Source organism: Rhinopithecus bieti, unplaced genomic scaffold (genome assembly GCF_001698545.2).
Source record: "Rhinopithecus bieti isolate Rb0 unplaced genomic scaffold, ASM169854v2 scaffold_63849, whole genome shotgun sequence".
NCBI lineage: Eukaryota > Metazoa > Chordata > Mammalia > Primates > Cercopithecidae > Rhinopithecus > Rhinopithecus bieti.
Window position 1 is genome coordinate 207,999 of NW_016824220.1, and position 14,661 is coordinate 222,659.

Consider the following 14,661-nt stretch of genomic DNA (forward strand, 5'->3'; position numbering starts at 1 on the left):
CTAATAAAACTCTGCAGAAACAGGCCTGTGATGCATTCTGACCTTAATCTTCTCTCTAAATACATGGTTCTCAGACTTTAACATTGCACAAGAATCACCTGGAGAGCCTGGAAAAACAGTTTTATAGGCCCACCTGCAGAGAGTCTGATTTTCTAGGTTTCATGGGTAGGACTCATGAATTTGTGTTTCTGAAAAGCTCCTGGATGATGCTGAAGCTTCTGATCCAAAGACTGTGCTTTGAAAACGATTCTTTCAATGAATCATCCAGGAATGTATAGCAGTGAGGCAAAACTTTTTAGATTCTTACTCTGACAGTAAATTGTCATCTTTTAAAAGAACTTCATTGAGCAAGGCTTCCAGTTTTGTGAAAGCAAAAGAGAGGGTTGTGATTTATAAATGTTATAAAAGCTAATGTGTTAGTCTCTTTTCACACTGCTGATAAAGACATACCTGAGAATGGGCAATTTACAAAGGAAAGAGGTTTAATGGAAAACTCACAGTTGCACGAAGCCAGGGAAGCCTCACAATCATGGCAGAAGGCGAGGAGGAGCAAGTCACATTTTATGTGGCTGGTAGCAGGCAAAAAGAAAGACAGCTTGTGCAGGCAAACTCCCATTTTTTTTTAAACCATCAGATCTTGAGACTCCTTCACTACCATGAGAACAGTGCAAGAAAGACCCATTCCTATAATTCAGTCACCTCCCACAGAGTTCCTCCCACTACACATGGGAATTGTGGGAGTTACAATTCAAGATGAGATTTGGGTGGGGACACAGAGTCAAACCATATCATTCTGCCCCTCACCCCTCCCAAATCTCATGTCCTCACATTTCAAAACGAATCCTGCCTTCCCAACAGTCCCCCAAAGTCTCAACTCATTTCAGCATTAATTCAAAAGCCCACAGTCCAAAGTCTCATTGGAAACAAGGCAAGTCCCTTTTGCCTAGGAGCCTGTAAAATTGAAAGCAAGTTACTTACTTCCTAGATACAATGAGGGTACAGGCATTGGGTAAATACAGCCATTCCAAATGGGAGAAATTGGCCAAAACAAGGGTGCTATGGGCCCTGGAGAAATCATCCAAACCAGAGGGTCTACAGCCCTTATGCAAGTCCAGAATCCAGTGGGGAAATCAAATCTTAAAGCTCCAAGGATCTCCTTTGATTCCGTGTCTCATATTCGGGTCATGCTGATGCAAGAGTTGGGTTCCCATGGCAGCTCCACTCCTGTGACTTTGCAGAGTACAGCCTCCCTCCCAGTTGCTTTCATGGGCTGGCATTGAGTGTCTGCAGCTTTTCCAGGTGAATAGTGCAAGCTCTCAGTGGATCTACCATTCAGGGGTCTGGAGGACGGTGGCCCTCTTACCACAGCTCCGCTAGGTGGTGCCCTAGTAGCAACTCTGTGTGGGGACCCCAACCCCACATTTTCCTTCTGCGCTGCCCTAGCTCATGAGAGCCCTATCCCTGCAGCAAACTTCTGCCTGGACATCCAGGCATTTCCATATATCCTCTGAAATCCAGGTGGAGGCTCCAAAACCCCAGTTCTTGACATCTCTGCACTGCCAGGCTCATCACCATGTGGGAGCTGCCAAGGCTTGAGGTTTGCACCCTCTGAAGCTACCACCCAAGCTCTATGGTGGCCCCTTTCAGCCACAGCTGCAGTGTCTGGGAGGCAGAGCACCAAGTCTCTAGGCTGCACACACCACAGGTACCCTGGGCCCGGCCCTAGAAATCACTTTTCCTTCCTAGGCCTCAGGTGATGGGAGGGGCTCCCATGAGACCTCTAACATGCCCTGGAGACATTTTCATCATTTTCTTGGGGATTAACATCAGGCTCATCATAACTTATGCAGATTTCTAGAGCTAGCTTGAATTTCTTCTCTTTCTTTTCTGTTGCATTGTCAGACTGCAAAATTTCTGAACTTTTATGGTGTTTACTTTTAAAACTAAATGCCTTTAATAGCACCCAAGTCACCTCTTGAATGCTTTGCTGCTTAGAGATTTCTTCCAACAGATACCCTAAATCATCTCTCTCAAGTTCAAAATTCCATAAATCTCTAGGTCGGGGCAAAATGCCACCAGTCTCTTTTTATTTTAAAACCATCAAACCTTGTGAGGCTCATTTACTATCACGAGAACACAAGAAAGACCCACCCATATAATTTAGTCACCTGTAACAGCATTCCTCCCATGACACATGGGAATGTAGGAGTTACAATTCAAATGAGACTTGGGGACACAGGGCGAAACCGTATCAGCTAATGTTTGGAGTTAGAATTTCATTCTTTACAATACTGTATTTGTTAATTCTAAAGTATGAAAGACTCCCTGTCATATAAATTAAAAGTAAGAAGAAGTAGAAAGGATAAGGTAAGAGGCTTTTGAGTGCAGATAAAATAAAGAAGTGACTGTAACTAAGTTTTGTTTTAATCTTCAAGTGACGTCAATACTTTAAAATCTTATCTGACTTATGTGTTTTTTTAGATAGGTATACACAAATGAAACCATGTTTTACAATTCTTTATATTCATTAGGGACAAATACCTCTTATCAGGATGCCAAAATATTTTTTCTTTTGCTGGTCATGCAAAATGCTAGGTCTTTTTCTTTGTTGCCATCTTTGAGTCATGATTATAAGAAAAAAATAATAATTTACTGCATTTTTTGATAATTTTTTATGTTGTATTATTTTGGTAGTCTCATAGACTAAATATTAGGTAATATTTCAGTTGTAAATTACAATCTGATTTTTCTAAGTAGCGTTTGACTCATTTTCTTTCAAAAATTTCAAAAAAATGAATACACTATGGAATGGATCACTGTATTAGGAAGTTAAAAATTTGGTTTGTGTTTCTGACTTTAGATCTTAGCTATCTGCTTTGAAGTCACTCACTGTCTCTAGACATCACCTGTAAAATTATGGTTTTGAGTAGGTAATCATTGAGGTTCCTTTCTACTTGGAAGTTCTGTAATTGCTTATAATAATGTAATGAACTCTAGGCCAGGCGTGGTGGCTCACGCCTATAATCCCAGCACATTGGGAGGCCAAAGTGGGTGGGATCACTTGAGGTCAGGAGTTAAGACCAGCCTGGTCTACATAATGAAACCCTATCTCTACTAAAAATACAAAAATTAGCCAGGTGTGGTGGCAGACGCCTGTAATCCCAGCTACCCGGGGGGCTGAGGAAGGAGAATCACTTAAACCCAGGAGGTGGAGGTTGCAGTGAGCCAAGATTATGCTACTGCATTCCAACCTGGGCAACCGAGCAGGACTCTGTCTCAAAAAATAAATAAATAGATAAATTAAAAAAAAAACATAATAATATAATGAATTCTATAATTGTTTATAACTGGCTGTTAATCCTTTCTATTTTTCCATTCTTGGTTATATAGTGTTTTTTTTTGTTTTGTTTTGTTTCTTTTTAATCACTTGAGCAGTGGTGCTAGATTGTAAGGCACTTAAAAAATTGAGATAAATAATAATTTAAGAAGATTTCAGCCAGGCACCTGGTTCACACCTGTCATCCTAGTGCTTTGGGAGGCCGAGGCAGGTAGATCACAAGGTCAGGAGATAGAGACCATCCTGGCTAACACAGTGAAGCCCCATCTCTACGAAAAATACAAAAAATTAGCCAAACGTGGTGGCGGGCACCTGTAGTCCAGCTACTCCGGAGGCTGAGGCAGGAGAATGGCATGAACCCAGGAGGTGGAGAAATTGCAGTGAGCCGAGATTGCACCACTGCACTCCAGCCTGGGTGACAGAGCGAGACTCCCGTCTCAAAAAAAAAAAAAAAAAAAAAAGGGAAAGTTTTGGTTTTCTAATTAACCTAGTAGTATAGATTTTTAAATCACATACTTTTATGATAGTTGAGAATAATTAAAAATACATCTTAAATCAAATACACCTACTTGTAGAATCAGTTTTAGTGCAAGAACATTGAAATAACATTTTTAGAAAACTGAATAATTGATTGTGCCCTATCAAATGTTTTAGTCCACTTTTATTTGAAATAGCAACAATTTTAATTGTTCAACACATTTTCATTCACATCCCATATGAAACTAACATTCTTTGAATCAAAGCTTCTTTTCTTCCTTCTAAGGTTTGATATACGTTGATGAAAGAAGGTCGTATGAAAGGCAACAGCTTTCATTTGACTTCCTAATGAAAAAGCAGCAGCAAAAGCCTTAAAGGAAGCTAATGGATATGTGCTTTTTGGAAAACCCATGGTGGTTGTATCCTTTAAATCCATCTATTTCAAAACTATAATTTTTAGAAGGGTATAACTGAAATTAATTTTCGTGTTACCCTTAAGAAATTTCCACAATTGGCATTCTAGCAGTAGATATTCATTCAGTTACAGTTAAACCCACCTTACTGAGTCAAATGACAGTGTTATTTAGATTTTTAGCAAAGGAGCTTCAGCCACATGAAGTTGTTCAATTTCAGCCAAGTTTTAAATGTTTCACTTATGCAGCTCAAAATTACACAGTTATGCGAAGAGACTAGAGTATCCAGAAGTACATTTGGAGTCATAAAAGAACTAATGCATTTTATCATTTTATTGTAATTTATATTTCTACATGAGAATTTTAATAACCAGAGTATATCATTGATTAACCATCTTGCTTTTAGTAATCAATGCAGTTTGCAAACTAGAAATCAGCAAGATAGGTAAAGAAACAAAGCCCCAGGTATAAAAAATAATGACTATAAAGGAAAAGTTAATTATTAATTTCCTCTCAAGTCATGGAGTCAGGAGACACTCAAGGTAAATTAAAAAACCATACTCCCACCATACATTAGAACGTTTTTGAGAATTATTTAGAAAAGATTACTTGCATATTCATGAAGGAAACCTTAATTTTAAATTATTAGCAGTTTGCTCGATCTGCTAGACCAAAACAAGATCCTAAGGAAGGAAAAAGAGTTAAAAATTAATAAAGGTAAGTGTGAATAAAATGTAATAAAAAGACAAGACTAATTCTTTAGATACAATTAAGAATAAAAGTTTGATAGAGTAGTAATTCGGGTATCTCTTATGTATTTTTTAAGGAAATATCTATCTGTGCAGTTAAGTCCCATTAAACTTCAAAACTGTAACTACAGATTAAAACCCATTTATACTTAAAAATTTAGTTTGGAGAATGAATCTTATAAAGGGAGTGTGCCAGTTACTCTTTTTTTAACTTTTTCTGCCTATAGTAAATCAATAGTTCTTAAACTCTAGTATGTATCATAATCACTTGGAGAGCTTAATAAAACACAAATATGTAGGTTCCTTCCTTCCCTGAAAGAGTTTTTGATTTGGTAGGTCTGATGTGGGGACCTAGGGAAGCTAGTTATACCAGTTTTCCTTTTAATGAGGGGATTTCCAGGATGCTGGACATTTAGTGCTGAAATGGGGAATGTATCTGGCAAGCCAGGACAAGTTGGTCACCCTTGTTGGCACCTGAAAATTTACAAAATTAATGAGTTTTCAGGTAATCATGAGGCATCTGATCCAGAGACCACAGCTTGAAAACTCCTTGAATAAACACTTACAGATACATTTTCTAACTCTTAAAATTAACCTAAAGTAAATGTTAAAATAAAAGTTAAAAAAAAAAAGGTCAAACTGTTATTAAAAATAATTCTGGCTGAGGGCGGTGGCTCACCCCTGTAATTTCAGCAGTTTGGGAAGTGGAGGTGGGCAGATCACAAGGTCCAGAGATCAAGACCATCCTGGCCAAAATGGTGAAACCGCGTCTCTACTAAAAATACAAAAATTAGCTGGGTGTGGTGGTGCATACCTGTAGTCTCAGCTACGTGGGCTGCTGAAGCAGGAGAATCTCTTGAACCTGGGAGGCGGAGGTTGCAGTGAGCTGGGATCACGCCACTGCACTCCACCCTGGCGACAGAGCAAGACTCCAACCAAAAAAAAAAAAATTTCTACAGTGCTGAGTATATAAAATTATTAACACACTTCACAACAATGTATGTTTGTGGACTTACATCTTTTTTGTCTTTAAAACAAGTAATTTTAGTGCATACTTAATTTGATGATTAAATATGGTAGAATTAAATATTTTAAATGTTAATATTTGCTACATTGTTCAAGAAATAAGTGGAAATATATTCCTTTGTTTTTTATTTAAATTTTTCTTCCTCTGTAAACTAAAAGAACATGAAGTAAATTGGTCACAATCACAATTGGTGTTTAATTGACAAATATGAGTAAATAAGAGAAAATTTTGTTTAATGTTTAGTCCCTCTGAGATGGCTTGAATATTTGAATTGTGTTGTATGTCTATACTGGGTAGTCACAAGTCCTATAAACACTTTAGAGGAAAGATGGATTTCAGTCTGTATTTTTAAAAAATCATTTATTTGTAAATCTGGTGCTGAAAAATAAGAAAAAAAAAATTAAACTGCATTCTGCTGTTCTTCTTTAGAAGCATTCCTGCGTAAATACTGCTGTAATACTGTCATGCAAAGTGTATCCTTTCTTGTCGTATCCTTTTTGGGGCAGTGTTTTTTTGTTTTTTTCTTAGAAATGGTTGTCCTTCCCCCACCTGTTGATCCAGGTTAAGCAATACTTTTTTACACTTTATTCAGATGAAATATTTCTAAAATTATTTGTATAGATTGAACAAATCTTTTATGTGTTTTTAGATTTGTTGTGGAATTTTCTGTGCTGTCCTTTAGGTTATATAATTTTTTGAGGGAAAGTTAGTGAATCAGGTCAACTTACTTAGAGAATGTGTTCATTTACTTTAACTCAGAATACAGTCTTGTTTCTTCTATTTGTATATTTCCTAAACCTAATTCAATAGCATGCTTTCTGTTGTATAATGTATCTGGTTTAGGTATTTATAATGTGTTTAAAATTTAATTGGGCAAAGGACATGTTTTCTTTTAAAAGTACTTATATTGAAAATTAAGATGTCTAGATTACTATGTAAATTCTAAAGAGTAGCAGACCACTCATTTAAAGTCTTAAGTGAGTCTCTTTTGACATAGATAGCAATAGAAGTATCTTTCTTCTTTCCCCTTTCTTTTTCTAAACAAGAGAAGAAAAGTGTAATAGAGGGGAGAACACATAATGCTGACTAAGGGTAGTGCATTAAGTGAAAAACAGTCTTGGCAGTTATATAGGAATAGTGGTTTCCCGACTGATTGATGACCATAATCGCCAAGAACAGTGGTTCTCAGTCTTGGCTGCACATTACAGTGATCTGGAACTTGAATGAAATACTAATTTTAAAAGGGTACAGTGGTTCATACTTGTAATCCCGGCACTTTGCAAATCCGAAATGGGAGAATCACTTGAGCCCAGGAGTTTGAGACCAGCCTGGGCAATGTAGGGAGACCCTGTCCCTACAAAAAGTAGCCGAGTGTGGTGGCTTCCACCTCTGGTCTCAGCTACTTGGGAGGCTAAGGCAGGAGGATCACTTGAGCCCCAGAGGTTGAGGTTGCAGTGAGCCATGATCACACCACTGCATTCTAGCCTGGTGACAGAGTGAGACCCTCTCCCTCCTAAAAAAAAAAAAAAAAAAAAAAAAAAAAAAAAACTTAAGAAATATATTGATGCCTGGTTCTCTTGGTCAGAATATTGATTGAAGGTATTGGGAGTGCAGCACAGATGTTAGAATAAACCTCTCAAACAGATTTTAATGTACAACCAAGGTTGAGAACCACCAAAGAAGAGTTTTATGCATAAAATTCCTATACTCTACCCTAGAACCAATACATCTGCATCTCTGGGAATGGAGTATAAGAATCTGATTTGAAAAGATTTTCCTAGTAATTCTAAGAACTGACCATTTTAGACACTGCTTTGTTAGAGTGAAATGGTTAGGTACCTGGTATCAACCTAGCCATCCAACCTTATATTAATAACTAGGAAAATAGAGGGTTGGAGCCTCCGTGTTTCTTTGTTGAAAAATCTGCTACTATTATTAGTTCTATGGAAACAATTCAAAATTTGGTTATTATCATCTTAAAAGTATAAAACCTATAGATATTGAAATTGTAACTTTTTCTATAGGCACAGTTAAAATGATTTTGTAAATGTTATAAATCAGTTTCTTTATAAGCTGTTATTTAGATAAATTTTGTTATACTGACATGATTCACTAATTTTCTAAATATAAATGGTTCAGCTTTCAGTTACTTTTAAACTAATGAACTGTGTTATACTTATTATTTTTAATGGGCTTTTGTGATGTTTTAGGTTTCTTTTGAATCTGGTGTGTCCTTCAAGTGCTTTCCAACTTTGAGAGGAAGAAATTGACCACCTGGACTATGGAACTGTGCGTAACAGCTTTGAAAGTGTATTTAAAAATTAAATTGATATGCCTTTAAATCAGTGAATTGGAAATATATTACATGTATTTTAATGTCTTTCCTCAAATATAATAAATTGTTTTCTTTCCAATAAAATGGTGTTTGTATTTTTTATCTGGTTTAACACATCTAGGAAAACATAGTATTATAAAATATATAAAATTTATAATTTTTTTATGATTACAAATACTGCCTTTAAAAATTAAAAGGCAGTATTTGTAATTACCTGGATACCAGCACGCTTTCACTTTTTTTTAATTGCAATCTTGTTTTTTGTAATTATTTTATATTTGTCTGGCTTTGAGTTTTGTTGGGCTTTTGGTTTTTCGGAAGCGGGCGATTTATCCCAGTTTAGAAAATTTGTATCCTTGCCGTAATATAGTCTTCCATTTTTGTACCCCTAAATCTTTCATCTGTCAGAACATCACTCAAAGGTGAAAATGTTTCCCATGTACAATTATTCTGTTCCTTTAATGAAATTAGTTTCAGCTGTATATACGTAGGAAAACATTCTTTTTTTAATTTGATTTATTCTTACAGATACTTTCCTGAGTCTGTGATTACACCTGTACCTTAGAGGCACTGCCCAAAAAGACTCAGCTCTTCTGTAAAAATGCTGTTGTGAATCATAGCTTCTTACCTTTTACAGCATTGTGAGGTAGAGAAAGTAAGAACATTAGAGATAGGAATTAGAAGGATGGAGAAGTGAACCCTGGAGCATCCAAATGGTGAGATATCAAATAGTTAAAGAACTGTTAAAGAAGACTAAGGAGGAATAACTAGAAGCTAAATGAAGAAAGTATCTCAAATAGGAAGGAGTGATCAAATATATTAGCTCTCTTGATGAGTTAGGAAAGATGAGTTCTTAGGATTAAGCATTGGGTAGAGCAACATTTGGGACCTTGATGTTGACAAGTGGTGGATGTCAGGAGTAAGAGGAGGTATTCAAGAGAATGTTGGCGAGGAGTTTAATATAGTGAGTATTGAAGACAACTCTTAAGGAGTCTTGCTTTCAAGGGGATGTGAGAAATGGGTTGTTAATGGAGGGTAATGTAATATCCAAACACTGTTTGTTTTAAGATCGATAATATAGCAGGTTTGTATGCTAATGGGACTGATTCAGTAGAGAGAAAAAAACATAATGCAGGAAAGAGAGGGATATTGCTGAAATCATAGATCTGGTATACAAATAGAAGGGTTAGTTTTAAAGGTAGGCACACAAACAGCTCATTAGTAACAGTAGGATAAAGGGGAGATTATAGAGTTCTAGATGTTTGTTGTTCAGTAGATAGGAGTAGCATGTCAAATTTTTGTTATATTTTCTCAGTGAACTAGGAAACAAGGTCATAAAGAGGGAGGAAGTCATGAAGGATTAAGGAAGGAAAAGGAGATGTAAAATGGATAGCCAGGAATGCAGGAAAGTAAACAAACTCTTAGGCAGTCTGTGGTTTATTTAAGTGGTATCAGTCAACGTGGTTTTGTGTTTTTCACCAGTTGAGTTCAGCATAGGTGCTGTCACTGAATAAGTACAGAATTCAGTTTAAAGTTGAGATTTCCCTAGGTGAGTAAGACAGTCAGTAATGAGATGTTGTTATATTTAAGAAAATGACTATAAAAGAGGGATATGGAAGGTAATCTGAGTTAAGGAATGAAGTGAGAAAATAAGGTTGAGACAGTGGAAAATCGTATGATCGATTGTAGATTGCAGTGTGGTTGAAGATGCATTGGAGTTCTTGAGGTAGGAACTAGAAATTTGGGAGATTTAAATAAGGGGTGACTGAAATTGAAAATATTAGAGTATAGTACTTAGTGATTATAAGTTTCAGGAGGTGAAGATGGGAGTAGCTTAGAGGCAAGGTGATGATGGAAGGAGATAAATTCAAGAAATTGAGAACCTAGGAGACTGAAAGGTTATGTAAATGAATTTTGAAATCTCAACAAGAACTGTGCTGAGTGCTTGTAGTAATTAGTTTATCTTTACTACCCTGTGAGAAGACAGCACTTCCTTTTGTGGGTAATCGAAAGTTCTTTAATGTGTCAACTGTAAGATACTTTATTACATTTAATTATCTTTAGTAATGCATACTAAAAAATAATGACCTCAGTAGGATCATTCAGTAGATACGTGAGCTAACCCCCTGGGTCAGACACTTACGGGGTAGAACTGATGGTTTTCAAGAGGAATAGAAAGTTCTCACCCCTAGTGCTTAAGCTGCTAAATATCCTGCCCTATATTTTCTGAAAACAAATGGTATTAGAACGTCCACATAAAAGCTAATAGGAAATCTTAAAACACACACAAACAAAACATTGAAAAAGCATCAGGAAAGATATACCCTGTACCCAACATGTACAAGGTCTAAGCAATGAAGAAAAAGATAGGAAATCAAATAAGACTAGAACATCTATGACTAATGTATAAAGACTTGAGACGGTTGTATCCATTTAAAAGGTATCAATTAGAAATGAAAAAGGTCGCCAGGCACAGTGGCTCACGCCTGTAATCCCAGCACTTTGGGAAGCCCACGCAGGCAGATCAACGTCAAGTCAGGAGTTTGAGACCAGCCTGGCCAACACAGTGGGACCCTGTCTCTACCGAAAATACAAAAAAAATGTCTGGGCATGGTGGCTCATGTCTGTGGTCCCAGCTACTCCGCAGGCTGAGGCAGGAGAATCATTTGAACCTGGAGGGGGAGGTTGCCGTGAGCCAAAATTGTGCCACTGGACTCCAGCCTGGGTGATGGAGGAGGATTCAAAATATATATATATATATATTACATAAAATTTATTTTAATTTTTTGTAAATTATAAAATAGGACTTAATATGGTATTTATATACCAGGATCTTTGGATATCCAAAAGTTTAAGAAGATGTGAGCAATTTTATGAAACTTTTCAAAGCTTAGAAAAAGGTAACTACTTAAAAGACCATTATATGTTGTTTAAGGAAATGTTAGATGAAGTAAGTCACAAAAACATGCATAGAAATGATCATATAAACTCAGAAGAAATTGAATGTCTTGCTGTCGAAGGAAAAGATGGAGGTGTAAGAGACTGAGGTTGAGTGTGGGAAGCTTTATATATATTGTATTTTTCTTTTAAAATATATATATTTAAACTCGCATTTCTTGTTTTCAAATGTTCACTCCAATGAAAATTCTTTTATTTTCCTGTTTATTTCTGATCTCATATATGCAGTGTACTATTTTTCACAAATATTAGTGATCCTCCCTGCAAATGAAATACTCCCATCCTGTTGAATTTGGGAATGTCCATGTGATTTGCTTCGGCTGTGAAATGTGAGCAGAAATAATGTTTTACTTTGGGAACTTCCTGACTGCTAAAGCGTGTGTCAAAATGAAGTTTTTGTGACATTACAAAAGGACTAATAAGAATGCCTTTGTTGATCCTAGTTGAACATGAGAAACTTGGTTATTGTAAGCCACTGAAAAATTTTAGTTTCTTTTATTACTGCAGAATAACCTATTCTGTCCTGATTGATACAGCCACAAAATTTCCTTAAGCTCTTTGATTTTCATATTTCCATTAGGATGTAGAAAGCCAAGACAAGAATAAACATAGGATCAGAGAATGTTAACAGTGAAAGAGACTATTGGAATAAATTTGTTCAATGGTTTCCAGACTTTGGGTTCTAAGTAATCAGTAATATTTCAAAAAAAAGTATTAAAATATATTTCAATATAAAAAATAATGGCATTTAACTTTGTAAACAACAACAAAAATACCATTGCGGGGCATAATAGGTCATGCTTGTAATCCCAACAACTTGGGAGACTGAGGAGGGAGGATCACTTAAGCCCAGGAATTTGAGGCTGCAGCGAACCATGACTGCATCTCTGCACTCCAGCTTGGGTGACATAGGGAGACCTCAGCTAAAAAAAAAAAAAGTTGTAATTAATAGATGTTCCTCTGTCTCTTTTCCCATCTTCCTTACCACTTGGTCTTTAATCTTATTAAACAAGATCTAAGGATAAGACAAGAAAAGGATGGTTGCATCTGTACTGAACATGTATTGACTTTTTTTTTGTCATTTTCTAAACAACATAATATAACAACTTTTGACATAGCATTTACGTTGCATTAGTTATTATAAGTAATCTGAGATGATGTAAAAGTTATATGCAAATACTATATTTTGTATGAAGGACTCGAGCAGTTGTTGCTTTAAGTATCCATGGGGAGTCCTGGAACCAATTCCTCATGGATATGGAGGGACGAGGAACCACTGTAGTTAAACAAATAATCACTTTAAAATTAAAACCTTTTGCATGGTGAATAGAGTCATGCACTGTATATATAATGGTGATCCAGTTAAGTTTATTATGCCACATTTTATCGGAAGTTTCCTATGTTTAAATATATTTAGATACACCAGTACATTGTGTTACAGTTGCCTATAGTATCCAGTGCAATAACGTGCTTTACGGGTTTGTAGCCTAGGAGGAATAGGCTATGCCATGTAGGTTTATGGAAGTCCAATCTGTGGCACTTGCACAGTGGCTTAATTACCTAAAGACTTACTCTTCAGAACATACTCCTGTCATTAAGCAATGCATGACTGTAGTTGTACAAAAAATAACAATGCAGGCATACCTTGGCAGTGTCCTAATTCTTACCAGCATCCATGATTACTTAATTTTGCAATGGAAAGACTTCAAAAAACAGTGATCTATTAGGACACTATATTTGCGATACATGACAAATGATAACTTAAGAACTGCAAACATTCAATAAGAAAAAAATAATAAAGCAAAACTAGATGGGAAAAGGAAGAAGCAAATTTCAAAAGAAAACTCAATAGGCAAAAAAAAAAGTGTGAAATGATGTTCAGACTTGCTAGTAATTGGGAAAACACAAATCATTTTAATCTATTAGGCAAAATTAGAGCTATGATAATACTAATTTTGGTGGGAGTGTTGCAAAAGGTACTATAATATTTGCTGCTACAGAGTAAAAGTTGATACCTTTGTAAGGGCAATTTTGCATAATATGAACACATAAAATATGCTTCAAGTTTCACATACATTTAGCCTACAGAATTACCCATGTGTAAACATGTATACAGATGTTCATTATAACACTTCTTATAACAAAATACTTGGAAATAAATTTTCATATTAACAAGAGCATACTATATGATCTTAGTCCAATTAGAATATTCTGTTTTATTTCAATCCTTTAAAAGACTCAACTTCTGACTGTATAGAGACAATTAAAAAAATAATGTGTTCTCCATATGTGCATTTGGTCAGGTTAATTAAAACTTGTTCAAATCTGCTTGTTCTTAATATGGTTTTGTTAAAACTCTCTCATAATGGTGGATTTCTCGATTATTGTACTGTCAATTTTTTTGTTTTAGCAATTTTAAACATGTTATAAAGCAAGTAAACACATATTTGTTGAATTTCTAGTCAGAGAGTCAAACATTTTAATTATGAATGTACAACCATTTTATTTTGGCATTAATTTTGCCTTAGATCTTTGTGCAATACTAATAAAGCTACAGTCTCTTTCCTTTGGTTAGAATTTACATTGGTTATTTGGTTCCAGCTTTACCTTTACCTTTTTTGTATCTCTGTTTTAAAAAAATCTGTCTGAAAATGCATTTAGCAGAAACAATCAATTTACATTGGATATAATTATTGTTATGTTTGCTATATTCACTTTATTCACTCATTTTTTGTATTCTTCCCTTCTTTTAAATTATTTTATTAATCTTTTTTTTTTTTTTTCCCTATACCACAGGAATTAGGCACACTTTCTGTTTTGTTAATGATTAGCACTGATTATACCCATGCATATTCTCAAAGTCCAAAGTTAATGCCTGTGTCCACTGCCAAAGACAATAATGTGACCTTAGAATACTTGAACACTGTTCTATTCCAGTTTGCAGTCATTTTATTTTGAAATTACTCCTGTATTTTAATTTTCCAAGACATTATTTTGAAGAATTTTACAACTGTTAATCTTTTAAAATTAATCAGATTAAGCAGAACTCAGATTTTAAAATATTTTCACATAATATTTTATTTGATTTTCTAACAATCCAGTGAAAGGGAATATAATACTGATTAGTAGGTAAGAGCTCACTGTGGAGTTAAGCTTCTTGGCTTTGAAATTCAGTCCCAACATGTACTACAATTTGGCCATAATAAATTTTAGTGTTTCTGTTTTCTCATTTTAAAATGGGGATAATCATATTTCTATCATGTAGGGTATGCATGTGTGAGAAGTAAAAGTGGTAATGTATGGAAATGGCACATAGTAACTATATGTTGTTAGTGGTTATTTTATATATATATATATATATATAT

General features: G+C 35.3%; 2 protein-coding genes across 3 annotated transcripts in view; both read left to right on the forward strand.

Annotated features, from left to right (window-relative positions):
• The window catches only part of RNPC3 (RNA binding region (RNP1, RRM) containing 3), a 31,677-nt gene extending 23,255 nt beyond the window's left edge, over positions 1-8,422 (forward strand). Inside the window, exons 14-16 of one of the 2 annotated variants that reach the window (XM_017862192.1) lie at positions 4,101-4,233; positions 4,877-4,944; positions 6,433-8,422. In XM_017862192.1, the coding sequence (XP_017717681.1) occupies positions 4,101-4,116 (16 nt within the window). In that variant the 3' untranslated portion in view covers positions 4,117-4,233; positions 4,877-4,944; positions 6,433-8,422. The remainder of the gene's footprint in view (positions 1-4,100; positions 4,234-4,876; positions 4,945-6,432) is intronic. The other variant, XM_017862193.1, reaches the window with a different exon arrangement.
• Positions 8,206-14,661, forward strand: part of LOC108522101 (alpha-amylase 2B) — a 29,223-nt gene continuing 22,767 nt past the window's right edge. Inside the window, exon 1 of the mRNA XM_017862190.1 lies at positions 8,206-8,292. The gene's annotated coding sequence lies outside the window, so the exon portion shown is untranslated. The remainder of the gene's footprint in view (positions 8,293-14,661) is intronic.